The sequence below is a fragment of the Lagenorhynchus albirostris genome, chromosome 16, assembly GCF_949774975.1.
Source record: "Lagenorhynchus albirostris chromosome 16, mLagAlb1.1, whole genome shotgun sequence".
Taxonomy (NCBI): Eukaryota; Metazoa; Chordata; class Mammalia; order Artiodactyla; family Delphinidae; genus Lagenorhynchus; species Lagenorhynchus albirostris.
This window is the reverse complement of record NC_083110.1, coordinates 35,909,304-35,935,906: the sequence shown is the minus strand read 5'-3', so window position 1 is coordinate 35,935,906 and position 26,603 is coordinate 35,909,304. Positions and strand designations below refer to the sequence as shown.

At 36.3% G+C, this 26,603-nt stretch overlaps 1 protein-coding gene and 1 pseudogene across 2 annotated transcripts in view; one reads left to right on the top strand and one right to left on the bottom strand.

The window, feature by feature from the left end:
• WAPL (WAPL cohesin release factor) overlaps window positions 1–12,943 on the top strand; it is a 77,602-nt gene extending 64,659 nt beyond the window's left edge. For both annotated transcript variants that reach the window (XM_060125666.1, XM_060125665.1), the window contains exons 13-19: window positions 954–1,129; window positions 1,831–1,946; window positions 2,320–2,484; window positions 5,708–5,915; window positions 6,660–6,748; window positions 10,187–10,282; window positions 10,613–12,943. In XM_060125666.1, the coding sequence (XP_059981649.1) occupies window positions 954–1,129; window positions 1,831–1,946; window positions 2,320–2,484; window positions 5,708–5,915; window positions 6,660–6,748; window positions 10,187–10,282; window positions 10,613–10,678 (916 nt within the window). In that variant the 3' untranslated portion in view covers window positions 10,679–12,943. The remainder of the gene's footprint in view (window positions 1–953; window positions 1,130–1,830; window positions 1,947–2,319; window positions 2,485–5,707; window positions 5,916–6,659; window positions 6,749–10,186; window positions 10,283–10,612) is intronic.
• Window positions 4,259–4,358, bottom strand: LOC132507677 (U6 spliceosomal RNA; annotated as a pseudogene).
• Window positions 12,944–26,603: the final 13,660 nt, after the last annotated feature.

The window sequence follows — 26,603 nt, the reverse complement described above, 5'->3', positions numbered from 1 at the left end:
TTGTGTGGTATATAATACATGAAGAATCAACTGACAGAGTCAGCTTACCTCATTCTCTCATAGACTTTTTTAAGTTAATGGACTTAGTGATTTAAAGAGAGTCTTGAGAAATACTAGACCCACTTAAAAATTACATTTCCTTGTTATTTTGGGTAGCATCTTGAGAGTCCTTGGATGTTTCTGGTACCCTTGTATGTCTGCCAGGAGACATGTCAGTTAAATGACCTCATGTTTAAAAAAAAAGATTTGCTCTGATGTTTATGAAGTATTTAACATCCATTTACATAAGGTTATTATGCAATGTTAATATAAATAATATACTTTACTTGCTAAGAGCTTACATTCTAAAGGAAAAACATTAAATCAAATTCAGAAGTGTCCAGTGTTAGCTTTTAAAGGTTTTACCTTGTTTGGAGTGGGGTAGTGGTAGTTCTGTTATGTTGGAGAGATTGGTAAAATGGGGGACAGCTGTAGGTAGTATAGTTATAAACTTCTGCATTGACTTTATAATTTTAACTTTGCTTAGAAAAATTTATATTACCAGGTTTTCCCAAAATAAAATTGAGCACCTGGTGTGATATCAGACATGTTTGGTACATGACTGGATAGTTGATATAACTTTTGGGGTAGAAAAAAATTAATTTGGCAGCATTTATGACAGATTTATCTTTTTTCTTTGTATGTTTTAAAAATATTTATTTACTTATTTATTGGCTGCGTCGGGTCATAGTACTGGCACGCAGGATCTTTAGTTGCCGCATGCATGTGGGATCTAGTTCCCCGACCAGGGATTGAACCTGGGCCCCCTGCATTGGGAGCACGGAGTCTTACCCACTGGACCACCAGGGTGGTCCTCATGACAGATTTAAAACATTAAGGTCGAAGTAGGTAGAAATTCTTAGTGTAACTATTTTAGTTTAGCATAATAGTCTGTATTTTATCTTCTCTTCAAGAGCATTACAGCATTGTGAAGAATTGATTAAGCAGTATAACCGTGCTGAGAACAGTATATGCTTACCTGACAGTAAGCCTCTGCCTCACCAGAATGTAACTAATCACGTGGGCAAAGCAGTGGAAGACTGCATGAGAGCCATCATTGGGGTGTTACTCAATTTAACTAATGATAATGGTAAGTCATATTTTCTACATATATTCTCAATGATAGATTGTATTACATGTTTAAGAAAGTTAATCCCCCCCCCCTTTTTTTTTTACTCTTTTGTTTATTTTGGCTGTGTTGTGTCTTTGTTGTTGTGCATGGGCTCTCTCTCTCTAGCGGTGAGCACGGGCTACGCTTGGTTGCAGTGTGTGGGCTTCTCATTGTGGTGGCCTCTCTCGTTGTGGAGCATGGGCTCCAGGTGTGCAGGCCTCAGTAGCTATGGTATGTGGGCTCAGCAGTTGTGGCTTGCGGGCTCTAGAGCACAGGCTTAGCACTTGTGGCACACGGGCTTAGTTGCTCTGTGGCATGTGGGATCTTCCTGGACCAGGGCTCGAACCCGTGTCCTCTGCATTGGCAGGCGGATTCCCAACCACTGTGCCACCAGGGAAGCCTCTCCCTTGTTTCTTGTCTTGATGTAGTGATTTTTAAATTGCCATCATGTAATTCACTTATTCATGTATAGATTTAACTGCTTTTAGGAGTTGATATTTTTAGAACCGGCTTGGTAGCTTGGCTCAGAAATATTATAATCAACGATGTATTTTAATAAAGGAATAGCTATACTTTTTTTCAAGATACATGTTTTTAACTTTTAATATTCATGTTAATAAGTATTGGTTGTCATAAAGAATCAGTAACAATTTTCATACTCTTCCCATTCTCCATTTTAGAATGGGGCAGCACCAAAACAGGAGAACAGGATGGCTTGATTGGCACAGCGATGAACTGTGTGCTTCAGGTTCCAAAGTACCTACCTCAGGAGCAGAGATTTGATATTCGAGTGCTGGTGAGTTGAAGTGTGACTGTTTCAGAAATGAGTACTTGATCTATTAAGATAAAAACTTCATCTTAGTTTTGGATTTAAGAACCAGCTGTTTAATATGTTGTGGGTTTCAATTGATTCCTTATGAATATACCTCTTATTGTACAAAAGAGAGCTATGAAGGGCCCTGTGTAAAAATAAAAAGTATAAGAACTAAAAGTGGTGACTTTTAAAAGTGGTGAAATCTTTGTTTGGGAAGATCATATACTGGTTTTTAACCACTTTGTAGATGGTAGAGCACTGATTAGTTTTCTGGCTGCCAGTAAGAGTTATGTATATTGTGTTCATTTGCTTTTAATTCTTCCCTGTGGTAACATGCATGTTTTAATTTTTATAGGGTTTAGGTCTACTGATAAATCTAGTGGAGTATAGTGCTCGGAATCGGCACTGTCTTGTCAACATGGAAACATCGTGTTCTTTTGATTCTTCCTTCTGTAGTGGAGAAGGAGATGATAGTTTAAGGATAGCTGGACAAGTTCACGCAGTTCAGGCGTTAGTGCAGGTAAGCAACAATTTAAAACCTAACACTTTCAGTTTGTTGCATCTGTCCAATTTCTTGATCAGTTGCATCTTCTCTCTCCCCCCTACCTCCCCTCTCCCTTTCTCTAACTCTCACCAGTTCTGTGAGAGGTACACTGGGTTAGAATGTATACCATTACTTCTCTGCTGACTGTTTTCAACTACTATAATCACTTGTTAGACATTGTTAGCAAAAAGCAGAAACAAGGCATATTTGTTTATGAATCAAGGTAGATGATTAACAACAAATTAGGAATTAAGTTCTAGCGCTATCCTGGTTCAAGTCCTCCAGCATTTACTTACTGGTCTGATCTGTGCAACTAAATATTGGGACGTACTTTTCAAAGTATAATTTCCTGGCTTAGGAATTGTGTCAGAATATGTGTTTTAAAATTGATGTCTCCAACTCGCTCCACCCCAAAAACCGAACACTCCCTCTCCCCTCTATTTATACTCCCCCCCAAACCGTATGTGAGTTTTTGTTTTTTGACAATGCTGGGCATTACAGTTTTTACTTTTTGCCAGTTCCTAGCTACCTTTGTAATTTTCTTAAATGACAATTTGTACATGTTCACAAGTGATAGAGAACCATTCTTTTCATTTTTTTCTGAAGCCTTTGCTAACCTTTAATCCTTTCGGCCTTTTTGAAACTAGAAGTGCTTGAACTGTGTCTTGAGGTAATCTTCAACAACTTGGATCTTTTCCTGAGTCATAACTAGAAGCCCATCATTCTCTTTTCAAACATTTTGATCTCAGGACTTCTCTATACTCTTAACAATTATTGGGAACTCCAAAGAACTTTTGTTTATGTGTGCTTTATCTATTGATATTTACTAAATTAGAAATCAAAACAGAGAAAAGTGTAAAATACAGGCACTCATTCTATTAACCACTGGAGCAATAACATAATCACATAGCATGTAGATTCTGGAACACTCCATCATACAGTCATGAGAGAATGAAAGAAGTCAGTTGACCTTTTAATATTCTTATGAATGCAGTTTTGACTTCACCGACTCCCTGAAAGGATCTTGCGTTCCCCTAGGGATCCTTGAACCCAATTTTAAGAAATATTGCTTTATATAAAGCTTAAATTTTATTTTCTTAAGGGTATTAAAGTTTACATACCACTCTTGTATATACTCAGCAAGTTTTTGAGATCTACTTGGCATTTAGTTTTCAGGTAGTTGTCATTAGTAACTTGGGATTTTCTCCAAATTGTATCAGCAAATATATGAAATGCTTTCTGTACATTCAACACTGTATCAGCACAGGGAAGTAAGTGAAGGCAAAAGATTTTAGTGTGTGTTCCCTTTCAGACTTTTTGGTGTATACTTCCATTGACAATTGTACTTCCATTGTTTGTTTTTAATTGAAGTATAGTTGATTTAAAACGTTGTGTTAATTTCTGCTGTACAGAAGAGTGACTCAGTTACACATATACATTCTTTTTCATATTCTTTTCCATTATGGTTTATCCCAGAACACTGACTATAGTTCCCTGTCCTGTACAGTAGGACCTGTTGTCCGCCCATTCTATATGTAATAGTTTGCATCTACTAACCGTAAACTCCCAGTCCATCCCTCCCCCACTCCCCTCCCCCTTGGCAACAAATCTGTCGCTGTATCTGTGGGTCTGTTTCTGCTTTGTAGATAGGTTCATTTGTGTCATATTTTAGATTCCACATATAAGTGGTATCATATGGTATTTTTTTCTTTGTGACTTACTTCACTTAGTATGATAATCTCTAGTTGTAAAAAGTATGGAACACTTCACGAATTTGTGTGTCATCCTTGTGCAGGCGCCAGGCTAATCTATTGTTCCAATTTTAGTATATGTGCTGCTGAAGTGAGCACTGTACTTTTTTTTTTAACATCTTTATTGGAGTATAATTGCTTTACAATGGTGTGTTAGTTTCTGCTTCATAACAAAGTGAATCAATTATACATATACAAATGTTCCCGTATCTCTTCCCTCTTGCATCTCCCTCCCTCCCACCCTCCCTATCCCACCCCTCTAGGTGGTCACAAAGCATCGAGCTGATCTCCCTGTGCTATGCAGATGCTTCCCACTAGCTATCTGTTTTATGTTTCGTAGTGTATATATGTCCATGCCACTCTCTCACTTTATCACAGCTTACCCTTCCCCCTCCCCATATCCTCAAGTCCATTCTCTAGTAGGTCTGTCTTTATTCCCGTCTTGCCCCTAGGTTCTTCATGACATTATTTTTTCCCCTTAGATTCCATATATATGTGTTAGCATACAGTATTTTTCTCTTTCAAAGACTTACTTCACTCTGTATGACAGACTCTAGGTCCATCCACCTCATTACAAATAGCTCAATTTCGTTTCTTTTTATGGCTGAGTAATATTCTATTGTATATATGTGCCACATCTTTATTCATTCATCTGTTGATGGGCACTTAGGTTGCTTCCATGTCCTGGCTATTGTAAATAGAGCTGCAATGATACATGACTCTTTTTGAATTATGGTTTTCTCAGGGTATATGCCCAGTAGTGGGATTGCTGGGTCGTATGGTAGTTCTATTTTTAGTTTTTTAAGGAACCTCCATACTGCTCTCATAGTGGCTGTATCAATTTACATTCCCACCAACAGTGCAAGAGGGTTCCCTTTTCTCCACACCCGGTACTTCTATTGTTAATAATACTAGTTGAGATTCACTTCTGAGTCTTTCTCTGAAAACTGGCCTTTTACTTTCACTGGTTCTTGTTTATTTCTTTAAATTTCTTTTAAAGAAGCTATGTTGCTTTTCCCCAATACTATGTAGCTTTATTCAGTGTCCTTCCTTCCCTCCTTCCAGTTAATTTATCCAGGCTGCTTAGGTTTAAAGAATTTTTAACTCTTTTAATTTTAACCTTTAATTTGTAGTTTTTGCTTGAATTTCCTGTCAGTATTATCTAAATTAAGGGAAGGAGTTAAGATTTTCATTTTTAAAAACAATGTATGCATAAAAACAATGTATGCATCATCAGTAGATTGCACTTGATTGAACCCCAGTGGCATTTATATTTTTGTTTTGGCCTTCAGTTGGATGTAGAGTGAAGGCTTTTATTGATACCCTTTTTACCAAACAGCATGCTTCTTAGGGTTAGTGATGTTTAAAAGCAAATAGAGCCTTATATTTGGGTACATACATGTTGGTTGGTGATCCTTTTAATGATCTTCAAAAATGATGTTTATCAGCTATTCCTTGAGAGAGAGCGAGCAGCACAGTTGGCAGAAAGTAAAACAGATGAATTGATCAAAGATGCTCCCACCACTCAGCATGATAAGAGTGGAGAGTGGCAAGAAACAAGTGGAGAAATACAGTGGGTATCAACTGAAAAGACTGATGGTACAGAAGAGAAACATAAGAAGGAGGAGGACGATGAAGAACTTGACCTCAATAAAGGTATATTTATTTTGACTGGTGTATTAAAAAAAGTAATGTGGTTTTTTTCCTGCAAGACTTTCTTTTAATTCGTGTGTTGTAATAATCTTGCTATTTTATGGCCTCTCTAGTTCAGTGCAGACAAGCTTTGCTTTTTCATAGTTCTTCTTCATTGGCTTCCTAGCAGTGAGGAAGGTATATGTGCAGTGTGGGGGAGGTTTGCTTTTCCTCCCTGGTTCGTTCTTTACTCATCTGTAAAGAGAAGCAGCCAAATAATGTGACCTCTAAAGGTTTTAGAGTTTTGAAATTTTGCCCGTATTTTAAATTGGGTTGTCTTTTTTTGTTGTTGTTGAGTTTTAAGAATTCTGTGTATTTTAGAGACTTGACTCTTATCAAGTACATGATTTGCAGGTAAATTCGGTGAGTTGTCTTCACTTTTTTGATGGTGAAGCTTTAAATTTGATGAAGTCTAACTTAATCTGTTTTTTATGTTGTCACTTGTGGTTTTGGTGTTGTGTCTAAGAAACCATTTCCTAACCCAAGGTCACAAAGATTTAGTCCTGTGTTTTCTTCTGAAAGTTTTATGGTTTTAGCTTTTAATTAAGGTCCCTCTTCCACTTGTGTTATTTTTTTGTTAATTTGTGTGGATATCCCATCTTCCTAGCACCATTTATTGATGTTCAGCAGTTGGTTTCCTGGGGGCGTTTGTTTTCTTGTGGGCTTTTTTTTGGATGTGCTGTTACGGTTTTGTTTTAATACTTTCAGCCCTTCAGCATGCTGGCAAACACATGGAGGACTGCATTGTGGCCTCATACACAGCACTACTTCTCGGGTGTCTCTGCCAGGAGAGTCCAGTAAGTTCAGTGTTGTTTTATGTATCTTAAAAGGATTCCATTGCGATCACTTCACATCATTACCTAATTATTATTTATTTCCCCTCATGCTAAAAACATTTATATATTTGGTGAGCTTTAGAAGGTGCATTTCAAAGTAAGAGTATATTGGGTTTGATGAGTAAGTTCCAGATTGATGGAGGAATGATTTCACATGTCTTTGGTTGAAGTAAAAGAACATCATATAAAACCTGCACTCAGCTGACTTAAGGTGGAAAAGTCTAGCCTCAGTGATATCATCAAGGACTCATAATTTCTATTCTTAAACTCTGCTGTCCTCTGCATATTGTCTTATCCTTTGCTAGCTCTCTTCATGGCCCTATGCTGACTCTGGCTATGTGTCTCATCTAGTTAAATAATGTCCAGCAGAAGAACGTGGCCTCTTTGTTTCTTTGTAAGAGCAATGGTTTCTTTTCTCTAGGACCTCTCCACACCCACTGCAAAAAGTAGACTTCCCTTTACCTTGGCCAACATTAGCTCACATGATTTTGTTTGATCTACTCACTGGCCGGGAAAATGGGATTACTATGTGAGATTTAGATCATCATTATGTAACTATGAGAAGCATGTGAGTGTCTACACAACTGGGCTGGATCAGCACAAAAGTGGACAGGTTCTGGCTGTTCAGACAGTCTGCTTTAAAATCGGGGACATGTGGATTTTTTCTTTTTTTTTTTTAACATAAAGGCCCAGTAGAAGAGCCAAATTTTACAAAAAAAGGAGTTGTTTTTTTCCCTTACAAGCAAGGGCATTCAGGACGCAAGAAAGAGTGGAGATGTATTGTATAGGAGGATTAGAAGAACATAATTATGATATGAAGGGCTTCTATCAGCCTACCCTTATTTCCTCATTTTTGCCATTGAGTTTTCTGCATTGCCCTGTATCTGTCTTAAGTCCTGTGCATTTTTCTGAATCCTTCTTGTTCATCTCTTCCATATTTATATTATAGACAGCTCAGATCTAAATGCACAGTAGCCCACTTCGTTGTGGCCTTTGCTGGCACAGCTGCTTTCAGGATCAAGACCAGAGTTCTTACTGTGGCTCTGGAGTCTCTGCAAATCTTTATTCCTTTTCCTGAATCCTTCAGCTCAGCTCTTTTCCTTATTTCCTTAAAATCCGGAGATTAAGGACAAATGAGAAACACATACCAAGCAAAGGGAAGGAGGAAGACTCCCCCCTCGCCCCCTCAAAAGAAAAAAACAATGGGTATGCTATTTAAATTTAAAGATTTTTAGGTATTGTATTTTGTATACACCTGGTTTCAATCATGTTCTTTCTTAAATAATCATTCTTAAAATTAATTATCAGGTGTGATTTATTTAGGGCCATCTTTCCCATGTTAATAATTTCCTATTTGTCTATTTCTCTCCTGTCTCTAAAGAGATAAGCTCCTTAGGTTGTAAACAATATTGTGAATTCATAGAGCCCAGGATGTCTTTGTTGCCTTGGGAATCATTATGATTATAACCCCAAAGAGCTAGCTGATGCCACAAAATCTGAAAGAAACTGGTTTGCCCAATGTTTAAGTCGAGGAGAGACAAGAAAGCAGGTGGTTATATGCAGTTAAGTGCTGCTTTATGGTAAAGGACAACATGCTTAGGAAGCCCAGGAGACTCTGGTGTCATTTTCCATTACCCACTATACATCTTGGTGCATTGCAATGGTCAGTCTTCTCTCTGGTCTTTCTGTCCTTGCTGCTCTCGACACTCTCCATTCCTGAAATCCTGCACACTGCCACCATAGCTGACTTCCTTAAGAGCACATCTGATCATGTAACTCCTCTCTCATCAGTCTTTCCTGACTCACCATCATTTAGGGAATGATGACTTTGTTTACTGTAAGACTCCAAACTTAAATGCTTCTCCAATTTTTCTTATTTTAAATTTTATTTTATTGAAGTATAGTTGATCCAATATTAAAATCTGTCATACCCTGTGGGTACTTTTTCTAAATTTCCCAAATAGGCCATGCCATTTCACACCTTTTCTTTTTATACCTGCTGCACACTATTTAAAAATAAATGCTCAGGGACTTCCCTGGTGGTCCAGTGGTAAAGAGTCCACCTTTCAATGCAGGGGATACAGGTTCGATCCCTGGTCAGGGAACTAAGATCCCACATGCCATGCAGCGCGGCCAAAAAAAAAAAATTGCTCAGGCTCTCCTTCCTATGCCTCAGCTACTTTTTATGTTGTATTCTGTAGTGTGTTGATAGAAAAGGATTTGATTTGGGTTGTTGAGGGCTTTCACTCAAAATCTAGGATCTCATCATTTATTCTGAATGATAGAAGTACACTTTTCTATTGAGCACTCTTCATAGACAACATAGCCACTGTTCTTCCCACCACGGTGCTATCATGTCCCTTTCCTAGAAACTGGTTAAAGATGTCATTAAATCCAGCGTTCCTTTACCTCTGCAGTTAGTTACCATAGCTATTGCCCTTATAACATACTCTCCACTTTTCAGTATATTTAAAAAATATAAGTATTTTAAAGATTTTAGCTCCAAGATCTAACCCAGTAGCAGTTAAAGTTGGAAGGAGGGGATTGGTTGCAAATTTCCTAAGAGATAATATGTACTCTTTCCTCCCCTGCCTCCATCAACAAAAGTCAAATCGGAAGCTTCCCACTTCCCCCCCATCTTGTGGCCCAAAACTCGGGACAACATTTTTTTGTATGTGCTTTTTATTATAGGTGAGCCTCCTTAGAAGAGCTATGCTTAAAATGCTTAAAGCATTTAAAAAATATATTGAAATAAAACAGTTTTTAAAGCAGGCCATCTATTTTTCTTACAACAAATTGGTTTATATATAGTTTGGCTGCTTCTTGGTAATAATGGAGGGAAACATTTTAATCTTCTCTCCTGGCATTGCCTACATTTTCCTTCTCATAGATAATATTATATTATCTTTGGAAAGATACAGTTAATTCCTAGCCTACATAGGAACACTAAGAATTTTCTTTGATCTTTTTCTTTGTATTCCTAAGCAGCTTTTTGGATACATTCTAAGTCTGTACTCCTTCCCTCTCCCTCCATCTCCTTCCATCTCCACCACCCTTCACCCCCCCAACACACACATTCAACAGTGCATTTTGTTATTTCAGGCATCTTTCTGTGCATTTACAAAAGTAAACATGCACATGTTTCTTTGTAGCCTTTGTCAGCTTTACCTTTTTTCCTTTCTTTCTGAGAATGGGATAGAGTAGGGAATGGACACACACACTTACAGAATTAAGGAGTGTGGAAAAGGAAATCACATAGGTCCTTGAACTACTATCTACAAGGAGTTCAAGGACCTTGTAGAAGTTTGAAATAGGGTGTGTGTGCCAAAACCAACAACACAGTGCAAGGTTCAAGCTTATGGTTTGTGTCACCTGATCAATGTTTCCATGTTTCCTCAGATCAATGTGACCACTGTGCGTGAGTATCTGCCAGAAGGGGACTTTTCAATAATGACAGAGATGCTCAAAAAATTCCTGAGCTTCATGAATCTTACTGTAAGTGGCTTCTGTTGCAGCTTCTGTGGTTTTAATTATGATACATTAATGACAGTAGAAATACAAATACTTGGCCATAGTGAATAGAAGCAAAAAAAAAGATTCTCTTAATAATTGTGTTCTGTTTCTTTAAGATAACTGAATTATTATGGCCAAATATATTGATACTGTATTATCAAAGCCACAATTTAATCTGTTTTGATTCATAGTGTTTGTTTGGTTTAGTAAAGCTAAAGAATTTAAGCTCTTATTCAATACTTTTGAAAATTTGATAAATATTAATTGTTACTTCCTCTCCCCCCCCCCGACCTCAAATCCTCCCCTTTTCAGTGTGCTGTTGGAACCACAGGCCAGAAATCTATCTCTAGAGTGATTGAATACTTGGAACATTGCTAGCTGCTTTACCTTTGCTTCAGGTGCTCGGTAATGCTGGAGCTATTCTTAGACAAAGAAAAGTCACGAAAGAAGTCCTTGAAGATATACCAAGAACATTCATCAGTATCATTCATATGTGGATTTTTAAGGCCACCTGATTTCTTCTTCGTCATGCATTCTGCATTTGCTAAATGACAGTTACTACATCAATCTGCAACTATCAAAAATGAGGGAAAAGGTTCAGGCTGTTAACAGTTCCACACAGTATTTAAACACACTTTGGCAGAATTTATACTCTCCCCTTGTTTTCTTGCTTCTATTCTGGGCAAGTTTTAAGGGGAAAATTTGTGCTGCTGTTAGTGCAACTGCTGTGTATGTTGAGCCACTGTTGTCATGCCAGCCAGGTGCAAAGGCAGCTTAGCTACTGAGGTATCGAATGTTCTGGGGACATTCTAGACAACAGCTTAGTTCCTTTTTCAGGCTCATTTGCTTTTGCTTTTTTGTTGAATGATTCCGATCGTAAATAAAGCTTTTAATAATTTTGTGAATTTTTTTTGTTGTTGTTCCCTGAACTACTGTCTATATTTAAAATTAGATGGAATCCAAAGACACAAGGGATTAATAGTATATTTTTTTATTCTTGATTTGGTTTGGGTTGTCAAAACTATTTTTCACCTTTGAGACCATGACCATATTCATTATCATATCATAATGAGTCATAGCTATAGACGCAAGAAAACAAATAACAGTTTGAGGGAATATAAGATGATGTGCCCTGTTAAAAGGATGAAGCAAAATAGACAAACCCAGGGTAGTTTACCCTTAATGTTAGGGGAGGCTCTTGAAACATGATTAAGTTTTGAGGGAGAACTCTCTAGATATATTTTCTAATGTTCAGTACAGTAAATATAAGTAAGCTAAAACACCAATGTAGAATTCATGTTTCCAGATAACATGTATATTCTTCTATAAGAGTGACAGGATCAAATGCATAAACGCAAAGCCTTAAATTGTTGGTTTAGAGAAGATCCTTTTTTTCATTCAGATTCTTTTAGTTCATAGAACAGTGTGTTGTTTGGAACACACAAAACACATTTTATGTATTTAATTTCACAACACTGCAAATTTTTATTATATTAATTATTGTTCAGACCACTGGTTAATACATTTTTTCTTTTTTCTTGATCAGGCCTGAATACAGGCTTTCCAGAGATTTCGTTTAATACATTAAAATACCTTTCAGGTAGTTATGTTTCTTCATTGGATTTGTAAAACTTGAAGCCATAAAAATATTAGTTTGGTGTGTATTGGGGAAAATAGCTGAAAGTCTAATTTTTACCCATTTAGACTTTGTTATTTCCTTGTATAAAGTGACAAATTGGGGCTCTTGGATCAGTGCCACCTGTAATGTTTTTTAATGCAGTGGCTGCCTTTTATTGTCTTCCTATTTTTGATAATGCAGATTGTTGGGAAATCTATAACGAAGTAACTGATTCCAGTCAAATTGTTTTCTTCTTCCTCCTACCCACCCCAAACCCCACCCATCACCTTTTAAGAGCATAGTATGCCAGTGTAACTTGGGAAAGATTGAGGTTGTATTTGCCCTGAGTATAAAAGCTAGCTTAGCAAACTATTTTAAAAGCTTATTGGTAAATGATATCCATAAAATTGAATTAGTTAAATTATTTTAAAATACACTGATATTTATTACTCATTGGATTTAGGAAGAGATTTTTAGTGTTGATCAAACTGACTTGTGGCAGATGGTAAGGGGTATTATAAAACATTTGGATAAGAACAATCAGGGCGAACTACATTTTTCTGTTACACTGGTAATCATTTGAGAATTGATTTACCTCAGTGTTTAACAGTTTTTTTGTTTTGTTTTTTAAATAATAACTAATTGTCAAGCACTGATAGAGATGCAGATTTTGGTGGGGAGTGGTGGGGGAGAAATCACCTCACCAACCGCAGTGCATTTGTGTGTTTTTAACCCTCAGAGAACTCTGCATTTTAGGGTACTTGAGGCTGACTTGCAATTTAAAGTTTTAAAGTAACCTTTTTTTCCATTGTAAATATTTCTGTAAATACTATCAATCGGAAATTAGAAGGTAGAGTACTTTTTTGAATCCAATCCTATTTTTATTTTATACAGTATTTCTCAGCTGTGATCTTTGGAGCAAAAGCCAACGGCAGGAAAAAACTAGTTTGTACCAGTTTCATGAAGTATGTCTTTGGGTTTTTGTAAATAATTTTAACTCAAATAAAATTGCTACTTTCAATACACATGTTGTCTTTAACATAAATCTATTGAACTATTTTGGAGGAGGAAGTCTCACGAACTTGATATAGCCAACTAATGGGGAACATGATGTGTCACTTAAGTGAGTTTCACACTTTGAATATGCACATAAAAATTTAACCAATTTTTGTTAAACACTATATCTCCCCATGTTTTTAATAATACTCATCTGAATGTAATGTCAACTGAGCAGCTCACATATTAGGGATGGTAGTTTTCTGGTTAAGCAGTCATGCCCTCGGTGTGTTTATTAAGTTGCTTTAATCCTTTTGCTCCTCTGAATATGACCCAAGACTTCTTTGCGTTTGAGTTTTTAGAGCTGCTTTTTAGTTTTTCAGTTTTCTTCTTAGTTGACAGCCTTTAAGTTTCCTGTATTTACTCAAGTGGGTTCCTCAACCTCTCCTCAGTGCTTTTAACTACAAACCTAGATGAAAGGATCTGTCCTGGAAGTTCCCATCTACTTTCCCCTCTTACCCACATAGAGATAGTATATAACCTGTTTAAGAGTGCAGGCTAAGGATATAGAAAGATCGTAAAAAAAATGCATAAATTTTGAATATTAGTGATGTTTATGGACTTTGAATAAATTCCTGAACTTTTATTCTGTTTACTCAGCCAGAAATGGGGGATAGTACTTAACCTCAGTGTTGTGACAATTAAGATGGTACATGTGAAGCATTCAGTGTTTCAAACAGGTCTTGGTAAACAGTAGCTTTTATCAAACAATTTTGTTTTCACTCCATCAGGAAATGGAAGAACAAATGTGAAGAACAATTTTAAACACCTGGGATAATACCTTTTCATATCACTGTGGGTACTGGGTTTGGGTTACTTTAAAGGCAAATCTCTAAAATTGTTGTTTCAAAACATATTATTAATATCTTGGTAGTGACTAATAAAGCAGGGGAAAAATGGAATAAAATTAAGTAATCATTAAAATGTTTCAAATAAGATTTTTCCTTACATTAGAAGCAAGGACCAGAAGAAGTTTGCACAATTCACTGTCAGTTAATTGGTATCCTGATACTGGATGCATAGATAATTTCATACAGAAAGTTTTTAAACTGAAGAAAAAAATTGAATAAATACTGTTGAGTGTTTTGGTCAAACCTCTATTTCCTTAGCTTCTGTGTTTGCAATTTGAATACTCCAAAGGCCGTGCACTGGCTCAAGGAGCAAAAATAGAAAACCATACCTGTACACCACCTAGATTAAAAGGACCTGTCTGCCAGAGTTGTATAACGGAGACTATGGGTAAATAGAACTATACTGTTACAAGGCTCAGAAATCTTAATGTAAAGTAGTGTAATACTTAGTAGACTGAAGTCAATTAAAGATGCCTGTTATAATGCCTAAAGCATCCAGTAAAAAGTAATGCAAAAAGATTCCTTACAGGAATCGAAGTCAAACACTGGAAAATATTTGATTAACCAAAGGTAGGGAAAGAGTAGCAGTAACAAAAACTGATGAGAAAAATAGAAAACACATGTAAGTAAAAAGCAAAAACTGCTTTCCTCCTAAGACAGGAACAAGCCAAGGTTGTTCACTAAATCTAATGATACCAGTAATTATTTTAAATTATTTTAACACTCCAATTAAATCACAGAGATTGTCAAATTGAAAAATGAAGAGTCATACAATAAACACAAATGTACAAATAATTTCAAAGAAAATGGATATACAAATAGTTTCAAAGAAGATGGATGGGAAAAGATACATTGTGCAAGAATTAATCATAAGAAAATTGGAGTGATTAAAATCAGGCAAAGTAGACTTTCAAGACAAAGGAATATTAACAAGTCTAAAAAGCATTGCATAATGATTAGGGAAAGGGAAAAATCTGTATCAGTAAGAAATAACAATTATGGCTATGCACCTAGCAGTAGAACTTTTAAAATGCACAGTAAAAACTGAAATTAAAGGGAGTGTCTACTGAAGAAAAACAGCCTAAAAGTTGTGAGTTAAGTTTTATTTGGGGACCTTACTGAGGACTATAGCCCGAGAGCTTCTCATATAGCTCTGAGGAACTCCTCCAAAGAGGTGAGGGTGGAGCCAGAACACATAGGAGTTTTTGCTGAAAAGAACATGTAGTCAAACATTGAAAGATTACTGCTGATCACAAAAACTTCAAGCTAATGGTTTTAGTGCTTTTCTGTGCATGGGAAGATGCAAGCGTCGGCTCACAAATCATTCCTTAGATATGCATCTTAACTACCTAGGGCCAGTATCCAGATCACAGAATCTTAACTTTTTTCTTCCATCCTGAATTCCCCTCAGGGTATGCCTTCGTGGTGGTGGGGAGAGGGGGTGTGCAGTGGCTGAGGGCAGGCAACATTCTTTTTCCACAGGAGAAATAGATACAGTCACAGTAACAGTTTGATATTTTAACACCTCTCAGGAATTGATACATTTTACAAATCTGTAAGAAAAGAAGAACTGAATGACAATATCAACTACCTTGACCTAACTGACATTTGTGGGACATTTACACTGAACCGTTTTTCCAATGCATGTGAAACCTTTACCAAGACAGACCACAGATGGTGGTCTCAGTGAATTTCAGATGACTGAAGCCTTGATCACAAGGAATTATATCAGAAGGCAATACAGTACAATATCTAGAACATAATATTTGAAAATTAAATACACTTCTAAATAACAGATCAGAAAGGAAAACTAGAAAAAAAATTGAACTAAATGACAAAATACAAAAAAAAATTTGTTGGATGCAGATAAAGCAGTGCTTAGAGGAAAATTAGCTTGAAGAAGCTAATTACTGGAAGAAGCTAGAAAAAGATGAGCAATTAAAGCCAAGTAAGTTGTTGAAGGAAAGAAGTCAAAACAAGAGCAGAACTCAATAAAATAAAAAAGACAAGCAATGGAGAAATTTTACCAAAGCCAAAATTTTGTTGTTTGAAAAGTTAATAGAATTGATAAACACTTAGCAAGACTAATCAAGAAAAAGGAAGTTACAAGTTACCAATGCCAGGAATGAAAGATGGAATATCACTATAGATACTGCAGACCTTTGAAAGGATGATAAAGACTTATGAACAACTTAAGCCAGTAAGTTTTACAACTTAAGTGAAATGAGCAAATTCTTTGAAAAACAAAACTTACCAAGGCTGACTCAAGAAATAGGAAACCTGATTTGCCCTCTATCTATAAAAATAATTTATATTTTAAAATCTTCTTACAAATAAAAGTCCTGTCCCAGAAGAACACTAGTGTATCATAAAACATTTAAGGAAGAGTATCAATCTTAAATAGACTTATTGAGAAGGCAGAGAATGGAATACTTCTCAAATCACTTTTATGGTCTTACCCATATATCCCTAATACTAAAGGCAGACAATGGAAAAAATAAACAGCAAAGGGAAAAAATACCACTACAGACCAAATTTTATGAATAAAGATGCAAAAGCTTTAACAAAATACTAGAAAATAAAATCCATTATTATATAAAAAGTATAATACATCACAAGTGGGGTTTATCAAAGGAATACAAGGTTGTTTTAACATGAAAATCAAGATAATAAACCATATTAACAAAATAAAGGACTAAAATAATATGATCAGCTCTTTAGATACAGAAAAAGTATTTGACCAAATGCACCCCCCCATTCATGATTTTAAAACCCCCCAACTCTTGGCAAACTAGAAATAGATGGGAACCACCATAATAAGAAAAAGAGCATATAGGAAAAGTACAGTAATGTATAATACTTTACTCCTAATATTGAGAAAAAGGCAGAGATGTCCAATCTCAATACTTTTTTTTAAGAAGACTTGGCACACGGACCTAAAATTCACATGAAAATGCAAAGGACCTAAAGTAGTCAAAATAATCTTGAATAACAAAGGACGTACACTACTGAACTTCAGGTTTCACTATAAAACTACAGTAGTCAAAACCTTGTGATATTAGCATAAGGGCAAATAGATCAGTACAGTAAATAGAGCCTAGAAACAGAAGCACATATATATCACCAACTGATTTGTGGCAGAGGCAGCAAAGCAATTTAATGCAGAAACTACTTTTTAACAATGGTTCTGAAACAACTAGATATCCATTTAAAACAAAATCTTGATCCCACATCATACCAAACAAAAAATTCATTCCAGATGGTTCCTAGATCCAAGTGTAAAAGCTAAAACTATAAAGCTGTGCAAAAGCTTTGACGTTTCATTAGGTCCCATTTGTTTATTTTTGTTTTTATTTCCATTTCTCTAGGAGGTGGGTCAAAAAGGATCTTGCTGTGATTTATGTCAGTGTTCTGCCTATGTTTTCCTCTAAGAGTTTGATAGTTTCTGGCCTTACATTTAGGTCTTTAATCCATTTTGAGCTTATTTTTATGTATGGTGTTAGGGAGTGATCTAATCTCATACTTTTACATGTACCTGTCCAGTTTTCCCAGCACCACTTATTGAAGAGGCTGTCCTTTCTCCACTGTACATTCCTGCCTCCTTTATCAAAGATAAGGTGACCATATGTGCGTGGGTTTATCTCTGGGCTTTCTATCCTGTTCCATTGATCTATCTGTTTTTGTGCCAGTACCATACTGTCTTGATTACTGTAGCTTTGTAGTATAGTCTGAAGTCAGGGAGCCTGATTCCTCCAACTCCGTTTTTCGTTCTCAAGATTTCTTTGGCTATTCGGGGTCTTTTGTGTTTCCATACAAATTGTGAAATTTTTTGTTCTAGTTCTGTGAAAAACGCCATTGGTAGTTTGATAGGGATTGCATTGAATCTGTAGAATGAGACTTCAAAGCTTTTACACAGCAAAGGAAACCATAAACAAGACCAAAAGACAGGCCTCAGAATGGGAGAAAATATTTGCAAATGAAGCAACTGACAAAGGATTAATCTCCAAAATTTACAAGCAGCTTATGCAGCTCAATAACAAAAAAAACAAAAACCCAATCCAAAAATGAGCAGAAGACCTAAATAGACATTTCTCCAAAGAAGATATACAGACTGCCAACAAACACATGAAAGAATGCTCAACATCATTAATCATTAGAGAAATGCAAATCAAAACTACAATGAGATATCATCTCACACCAGTCAGAATGGCCATCATCAAAAAATCTAGAAACAATAAATGCTGGAGAGCGTGTGGAGGAAAGGGAACGCTCTTGCACTGCTGGTGGGAATGTGAATTGGTACAGCCACTATGGAAAACAGTATGGAGGTTCCTTAAAAAACTACAAATAGAACTACCATATGACTCAGCAATCCCACTGCTGGGCATATACCCTGAGAAAACCATAATTCAAAAAGAGTCACGTACCAAAATGTTCACTGCAGCTCTATTTACAATAGCCAGGAGATGGAAACAACCTAAGTGTCCATCATCGGATGAATGGATAAAGAAGATGTGGCACATATATACAATGGAATATTACTCAGCCATAAAAAGAAACGAAATTGAGCTATTTGTAATGAGGTGGATGGACCTAGAGTCTGTCATACAGAGTGAAGTAAGTCAGAAAGAAAAAAACAAATACTGTATGCTAACACATATATATGGAATTTAAGAAAAAAAAATGTCATGAAGAACCTAGGGGTAAGACAGGAATAAAGACACAAACCAACTAGAGAATGGACTTGAGGATATGTGTAGGGAGAAGGGTAAGCTGTGACAAAGTGAGAGAGTGGCATGGACATATGTAAAATAGATAGCTAGTGGGAAGCAGCCGCATAGCACAGGGAGTTCAGCTCAGTGCTTTGTGACTACCTAGAGGGGTGGGATAGGGAGGGTGGGAGGGAGGGAGATGCAAGAGGGAAGAGATATGGGATCATATGTATATGTATAACTGATTCACTTTGTTATAAAGCAGAAACTAACACACCATTGTAAAGCAATTATACTCCAATAAAGATGTAAAAAAAAATTAAAAAGTAAGATATATCTGTATTGATTAAACCAACAAGCTTAAGCTAGCTTTAATACCAGATATTGACTCAAAATTAAATATTTACTAGATCACATGACCCTAAAGTTCATTCTAGCCAGCTACCTTGATATTTAGAAATATTTAATTTGTAAGTGATTATTTCTAAGTCAATCAAATAGAAGTTTTGTTTTTTTTTAATAAAGATGTACCACCTACTACCTATAAAAAAAACCCAACAACTATAAAGCTTTTAGAAGAAAGCATGAAAGAACATCATCATGATTTGGGGATTGGCAAGAATTTTCTTGACAAGATACAGAAATCAATAACCAAAAAATTATTCGTTAAATTTTATGAAAATCAAAAACGCCTGTTCATAAAGGTACACCATTAAGAAAATGAAAAGGCAAGTTTTAGACTGGGAGAAAATATTCACAAATCATATGCTTGATGAAGGACTTGTATCCAGAATATAGAAAGAACTACAACTCAAAAAAAAAGCAGTCTAATTTTTAAATGAACTTGAATAGGTACTTCACAAAGGATGATGTATGAATTAATAAACACATTTAAAAGCGCTCAACATCATTAGTAATCATGGAAAATGCACGTTTAAATTACGAGATACTACTCTATTCAACTGAACAGCCAAAATTCAACCAAATATAACACTAAATGTTGGCACAAATGAGCAACTGGAACTTTGTTAATGTTGCTGGTGGGAATGTAAAGTCATAACACCACTTTGAAAAAGTTTTGGGATGTGATTGTAAAATTAAAAATACATTTCTCTTTCAACTCAGTATTTCCATTTTGTCCAGGAGAAATGAAAACATTCAACAGAAAAATGTGTGAAAAAATGTTCATAGCCATTTTTTATTAACAATAGCCAAACACTGGAAACAACATAGATGTCCATCAACAGGCAACGGATAAACAAATTGTGATTTATTTATGCAACATAATTTAGCAATAAAGAGGAATGACCTACTCTTTCAATCAACAATGTAGATAAATCTCATATTTATAATGATGAGTGGAAGAAGCCTAACAAAAAAAAACTTACATATAGCATGAATCAATTGATACAAATTTGTAGAACTGGCAAAACAAGCCTAAGGTGAAAACATTCACAACAATTAGTCTGGAAAAAAATAACAGAAAGTTAAATGAAAAAATCTTTTTTTAGAAAGTTTAAAACAAACCTCCTGATAATTTATGGGTTAGAGAAATTATGATGGAAATTCTTCAAAAATTAGAACTAAATGATGACAAAAATAAAATATCAAAAGTCATAAGAAGCAGCAAAACAATACTAAGGATAAACGTTTAACCTTAAATGTTTATATTTGAAAAACAGAATGACTGAAAACTCTAAAGGACAAACTTTCCACTTTAAAGATAGAACAGCAATAGAATAAACCTTTGATAAGTAGAAGTTAACAGGCATTAGGCTCTGCTGTGCTGCGCCCTGGAGACAGCCCCCGGGGGCGAAGCAGTTCCAGCTAGAGGAAGAGGATAGTGAGTCTTCACCTCCCCTTTTTTCCCCAACTGACAAACTGAGGCTAAAGGTGCCTGGCTTCCTGACTGTGCTTGGGCTAAAGCTCTCCAAGATGGCAGAGGAGTAAGATGTGGAGATCACCTTCCTCCCCACAAATATACCAGAAGTACATCCACAAGTGGAACACCTCCTACAGAACACCTACGGAACGGTGGCAGAAGACCTCTGAACCAGCCTTAGCCACTGGGGCAGACACCAAAAACAGCAGGAACTATGAACCTGCAGCCTGCAAAAAGGAGACCCCAAACAAAGTAAATTAAGAAAAATGAGAAGACACAGAAACACACAGCAGATGAAGGAGCAAGGTAAAAACCCACCAGACCAAACAAATGAAGAGGAAATAAGCAGTCTACCTGAAAAGGAATTCAGAGTAATGACAGTAAAGATGATCCAAAATCTTGGAAATAGAATGGAAAAAATACAAGAAATGTTTAACAAGGACCTAGAAGAACTAAAGAGCAAACAAACAATGCTGAACACCACAATAAATGAAATTAAAAATTCTCTAGAAGAAATCAATAGCAGAATAACTGAGGCAGAAGAACGGATAAGTGACCTGGAAGATAAAATAGTGGAAATAACTACTGCAGAGCAGAATAAAGATAAAAGAATGAAAAGAATTGAGGACAGTCTTAGAGACCTCTAGGACAACATTAAATTCACCAACATTCGAATTATAGGGGTCCCAGAAGAAGAAGAGAGAAAGAAAGGGACTGAGAAAATATTTGAAGAGACTATAGTTGAAAACTTCCCTAATATGGGAAAGGAAATAGTCAATCAAGTCCAGGAAGCGCAGAGAGTCCCATACAGGATAAATCCAAGGAGAAATACGCCAAGACACATATTAATCAAACTATCAAAAATTAAATACAATGGAAAAATATTAAAAGCAGCAAGGGAAAAGCAACATTTAATGGAATCCTCATAAGGTTAACAGCTGATCTTTCAGAAGAAACTCTACAAGTCAGAAGGGAGTGGCAAGACATATTTAAAGTGATGAAAGGGAAATATCTACAACCAAGATTACTCTACCCAGCAAGGATCTCATTCAGATTCAACAGAGAAATTAAAACCTTTACAGACAAACAAAAGCTAAGAGAATTCAGCACCACCAAACCAGCTCTACAACAAATGCTAAAGGAACTTCTCTAGGCAGGAACTTCTCTAGGCAGGAAACACAAGAGAAGGAAAACACAATAACAAACCCGAAACAATTAAGAAAGTGGTAATAGGAACATACCTATTATGTTCCTATTATGTTCCTATGTTCCTATGTTCCTATTATGTTCCTATAGGAACATACCTATTATGTTCCTATAGGTATGTTCCTATAACTACCTTAAGTGTAAATGGATTAAATGCTCCAACCAAAAGACACAGGCTTGCTGAATGGATATAAAAACAAGACCTGTATATATGCTGTCTGCAAGAGACCCACTTCAGACCTAGGGACACATACAGACTGAAAGTGAGGGGATAGAAAAATATATTCCATGCAAATGGAAATCAAAAGAAAGCTGGAGTAGCAATACTCATATCAGATAAAATAGACTTTAAAATAAAGAATGTTACAAGAGACAAGGAAGGACACTACAAAATGATCAGGGGATCAATCCAAGAAGAAGATATAACAATTATAAATATATATGCACCCAACATAGGAGCACCTCAATACATAAGGCAACAGCTAACAGCTATAGAAAGGGAAATTGACAGTAACACAATCATAGTAGGGGACTTTAACACCCCACTTTCACCAATGGACAGATCATCCAAAATGAAAATAAATAAGGAAACACAAGCTTTAAATGATACATTAAATAAGATGGACTTAATTGATATTTATAGGACATTCCATCCAAAAACAGCAGATTACACTTTCTTCTCAAGTGTTCATGGAACATTCTCCAGGATACATCATATCTTGGGTCACAAATCAAGCCTTGGTAAATTTAAGAAAACTGAAATCATATCAAGTATCTTTTCTGACCACAATACTGTGAGACTAGATATCAATTACAGGACAAAATCTGTAAAAAATACAAACACATGGAGGCTAAACAATACACTACTAAATAACCAAGAGATCACTGAAGAAATCAAAGAGTAAATAAAAAAATACCTAGAAACAAATGACAATGAAAACACAACAACCCAAATCCTATGGGATGTAGCAAAAGCAGTTCTAAGAGGGAAGTTTATAGCAATAGAATCCTAACTCAAGGAACGAGAAACAACTCAAATAAACAACCTAACCTTACACCTAAAGCAATTAGAGAAAGAACAAAAAACCCTCAAATTTAGCAGAAGGAAAAATATCATAGAGATCAGATCAGAAATAAATGAAAAAGAAATGAAGGGAACAATAGCAAAGATCAATAAAACTAAAAGCTGCTTCTTTGAGAAGATAAACAAAATTGATAAACCATTAGCCAGACTCATCAGGAAAAAAAGGCAGAGGATGCAAATCGATAGAATTAGAAATGAAAAGGAGAAGTAACAACTGACACTGCAGAAATACAAAGGATCATGAGAGATTACTACAAGCAACTATATGCCAATAAGATGGACAACCTGGAAGTAATGGACAAATTCTTAGAAAAGCACAACCTTCCAAGATTGAACCAGGAAAAAATAGAAAATATAAACAGACCAATCACAAGCACTGAAATTGAGACTGATTAAAAATCTTCCAACAAACAAAAGCCCAGGACCAGATGGCTTCACAGGCAAATTCTATCAAACATTTAGAGAAGAGCTAACACCTATCCCTCTCAAACTCTTCCAAAATATAGCAGAGGGAGGAACACTCCCAAACTCATTCTATGAGGCCACAATCACCCTGATACCAAAACCAAAGATGTCACAAAAAAAGAAAACTACAGGCCAATATCACTGATGAACATAGATGCAGAAATCCTCAATAAAATACTAGCAAACAGAATCCAACAGCACATTAAAAGGATCATACACCATGATCAAGTGGGGTTTATCTCAGGAATGCAAGGATTCCTCAATATATGCAAATCAATCAATGTGATAAACCATATTAACAAATTGAAGGAGATAAAGCATATGATCATCTCAATAGATGCAGAGAAAGCTTTTGACATAATTCAACACCCATTTATGATAAAAACCCTCCAGAAAGTGGGCATTGAGGGAACTTTCCTCAACATAATAAAGGCCATATATGAGAAACCCACAGCCAACATCGTTCTCAATGGTGAAAATCTGAAGCCATTTCCACTAAGATCAGGACCAAGACAAGGTTGTCCACTCTCACCACTATTATTCAACATAGTTTTAGAAGTTTTAGCCACACCAATCAGAGTAGAAAAAGAAATAAAAGGAATCCAAATCGGAAAAGAAGTAAAGCTGTCACTGTTTGCAGATGACATGATACTATACATAGAGAATCCTAAAGATGCTACCAGAAAACTACTAGCGCTAGTCCATGAATTTGGTAAAGTAGCAGGATACAAAATTAATGCACAAAATCTCTTGCATTCATATACAAGAATCTTTTACATGAATCTTTTCATGTGATTGTTGGCCATTTACATATCTTCATTGGAGAACTGTCTATTGAATTGCTTTGCCTATTTTTGAAACTGGGTTATTTGTTCTTTTTTTTTGTTGTGTTGTAACAGTTCTCTCTATATTCTGGATACTAGACCCTAATCGGATATAGAAATTGCAAATTTTTTTTTCCGTTTTGTGGGCTGTCTTTTTACTTTCTTGATAGCTTCTTTTTTAATTTTAGGAAAACATGCATAAAATAAAAGTATCAGTTTAACCATTTTAAAGTGAAAAAAAAAGAAGTTAAAAAAAAAAAAAGAAGTTAATAGAAAAAAAATTTTTAATTGGCCAAAAATAGATTCTTTGAAGAGGGTAACCTAACTTTGGGGATACTGACCAAGAACGAAGACATAAAGTACACATTTAAAAATTAACTATAAAAATACAAAAGTACAGAGATAGTGATTTAAAAGACATTAACTGAATACTCTGAATAGATATATGCTAATGAAATAGATAAGAGACATTATCAAATCAGAAAAATTAAGTGAACAAAACACACAAAAAGAAATGAAAAGCAGAAGAGTTTTATAACTTCTAAAGAAATCAACATTAAGAAAAAAATTCCATAACATATATAACAGAAAGTTCATGGTTTTGAAAGGTATTTTTGGGCTTCCCTGGTGGTGCAGTGGTTGAGAGTCTGCCTGCCGATGCAGGGGACATGGGTTCGTACCCCAGTCCGGGAGGATCCCACATGCCGTGGAGCGGCTGGGCCCGTGAGCCATGGCCACTGAGCCTGTGCGTCCGGAGCCTGTGCTCCGCAACGGGAGAGGCCACAACAGTGAGAGGCCCGCGTACCACAAAAAGAAAAAAAAAAAAAAAAAGAAAGAAAGAAAGAAAGAAAGTTATTTCCACTAAATTTCCAAGCAATAAACAGTTCCAATTTTACACAAATTCTTCTAGAGCATTGAAAAAGAGGAAACTTGCCTAAATACTCGATGAAGTCCATATAACACTAATAACAAAATAAGACAAGGACAACAAGGAAAAGGAAATTGCAGGCTTCTCCCACTGAAAACCATAGACACTAAATTCCTTTAAAACATGTTAGCAAATTGAGTCCAGCAATTTATTAAAAAAATACAGAACATGTCCAAGTTGGATCTATCACAGGAAAGCAATGGTAAATTAACATTAGGGAAATCAGTATCTGTAACTCTTCACATTAATAAATGACAAAAACCGTGGGATCTTCTCAGTGGATGCACAAAAAGCATTTAATTAAATTCAAATAATATTCAAAATAAATCGAAAGCCTAGCTGAAAGAATTATTTTATTTGAAGATTCAGTATTAACAAAACAAATTCAAAAATATTCAAAGAAAAAAAGATCTTTTAGCAAGGTAGGAATAGAAGGGAATTTCCTTGAAACAATCAAAGGTATCTAGTATAAATCTACAGAAATGTATCTTTTTTTTTTTTTTTTTTGTGGTTCGCGAGCCTCTCACTGTTGTGGCCTCTCCTGTTGCGGAGCACAGGCTCCAGACGCGCAGGCTCAGTGGCCATGACTCACAGGCCCAGCCGCTCCACGGCATGTGGGATCTTCCCGGACCAGGGCACGAATCCGTGTCCCCTGCGTCGGCAGGCAGACTCTCAACCACTGCGCCACCAGAGAAGCCCCAGAAATGTATCTTAATAGTAAAATCCTAGAAGCATTTTCTTTAAAGTCTGTAACAAAATAAGGATTTCCAATGTCAGTACTTCTATTTAACATTATTTAGAGGTTCTAGCCAGTGTGATGACAAGTAATTATAGACATAGAAGTTGAAAATAAAGAAAACCTGAAACCACTTGCAGATATGATTGTCTAATACAAAATCCAAATAAATCCATAGAGAATTTGTTAGAAATAAAAAGATAGTTTAGCAATATAGTAGATAAGAATTAAAAAAAACTGAACAGCCAACAGAAGAGTTCAAACCATCCTGCTGAAGACAAATTAAAATGCTGGCAAAAAAAATTCTTTTAAACCTTTTAAGAAAAGCACTGAAGAACTAACAGGCTAGTGAATCATTACTTGGCTTAACAAAGAGGTGAGAAGGAAGAACCCAGCACTCACAATCACTTTTGCCCTGAGGGATTTCCTTGTCCCCAGGTAATAATAGTGAAACTTTTTTTAAAAATTTATTTTATTCTTGGCTGCGTTGGGTCTTCATTGCTGCACGTGGGGTTTCTCTAGTTGCGGCAAGCGGGGGCTACTCTTCATTGTGGTGCACGGTCTTCTCATCAGGGTGGCTTTTCCTTTTTTTTTTCTTTTTTTTTTTTTTTTTGCGGTACGCAGGCCTCTCACTGCTGTGGCCTCTCCCGTTGCCGAGCACAAGCTCCGGACGCACAGGCTCAGCGGCCATGACTCACGGGCCCAGCCGCTCCGCGGCATGTGGGATCTTCCCAGACCGGGGCATGAACCCGTGTCCCCTGCATTGGCAGGCGGACTCTCAACCACTGCGCCACCAGGGAAGCCCAGGGTGGCTTTTCTTGTTGCGGAGCACAGGCTCTAGGCTCGTGGGCTTCAGTAGCTGTGGCTCACTGGCTCTAGCACGCAGGCTCAGTAGTTGCGGCACACGGGCTTAGCTGCTCCACAGCATGTGGGATCTTCCC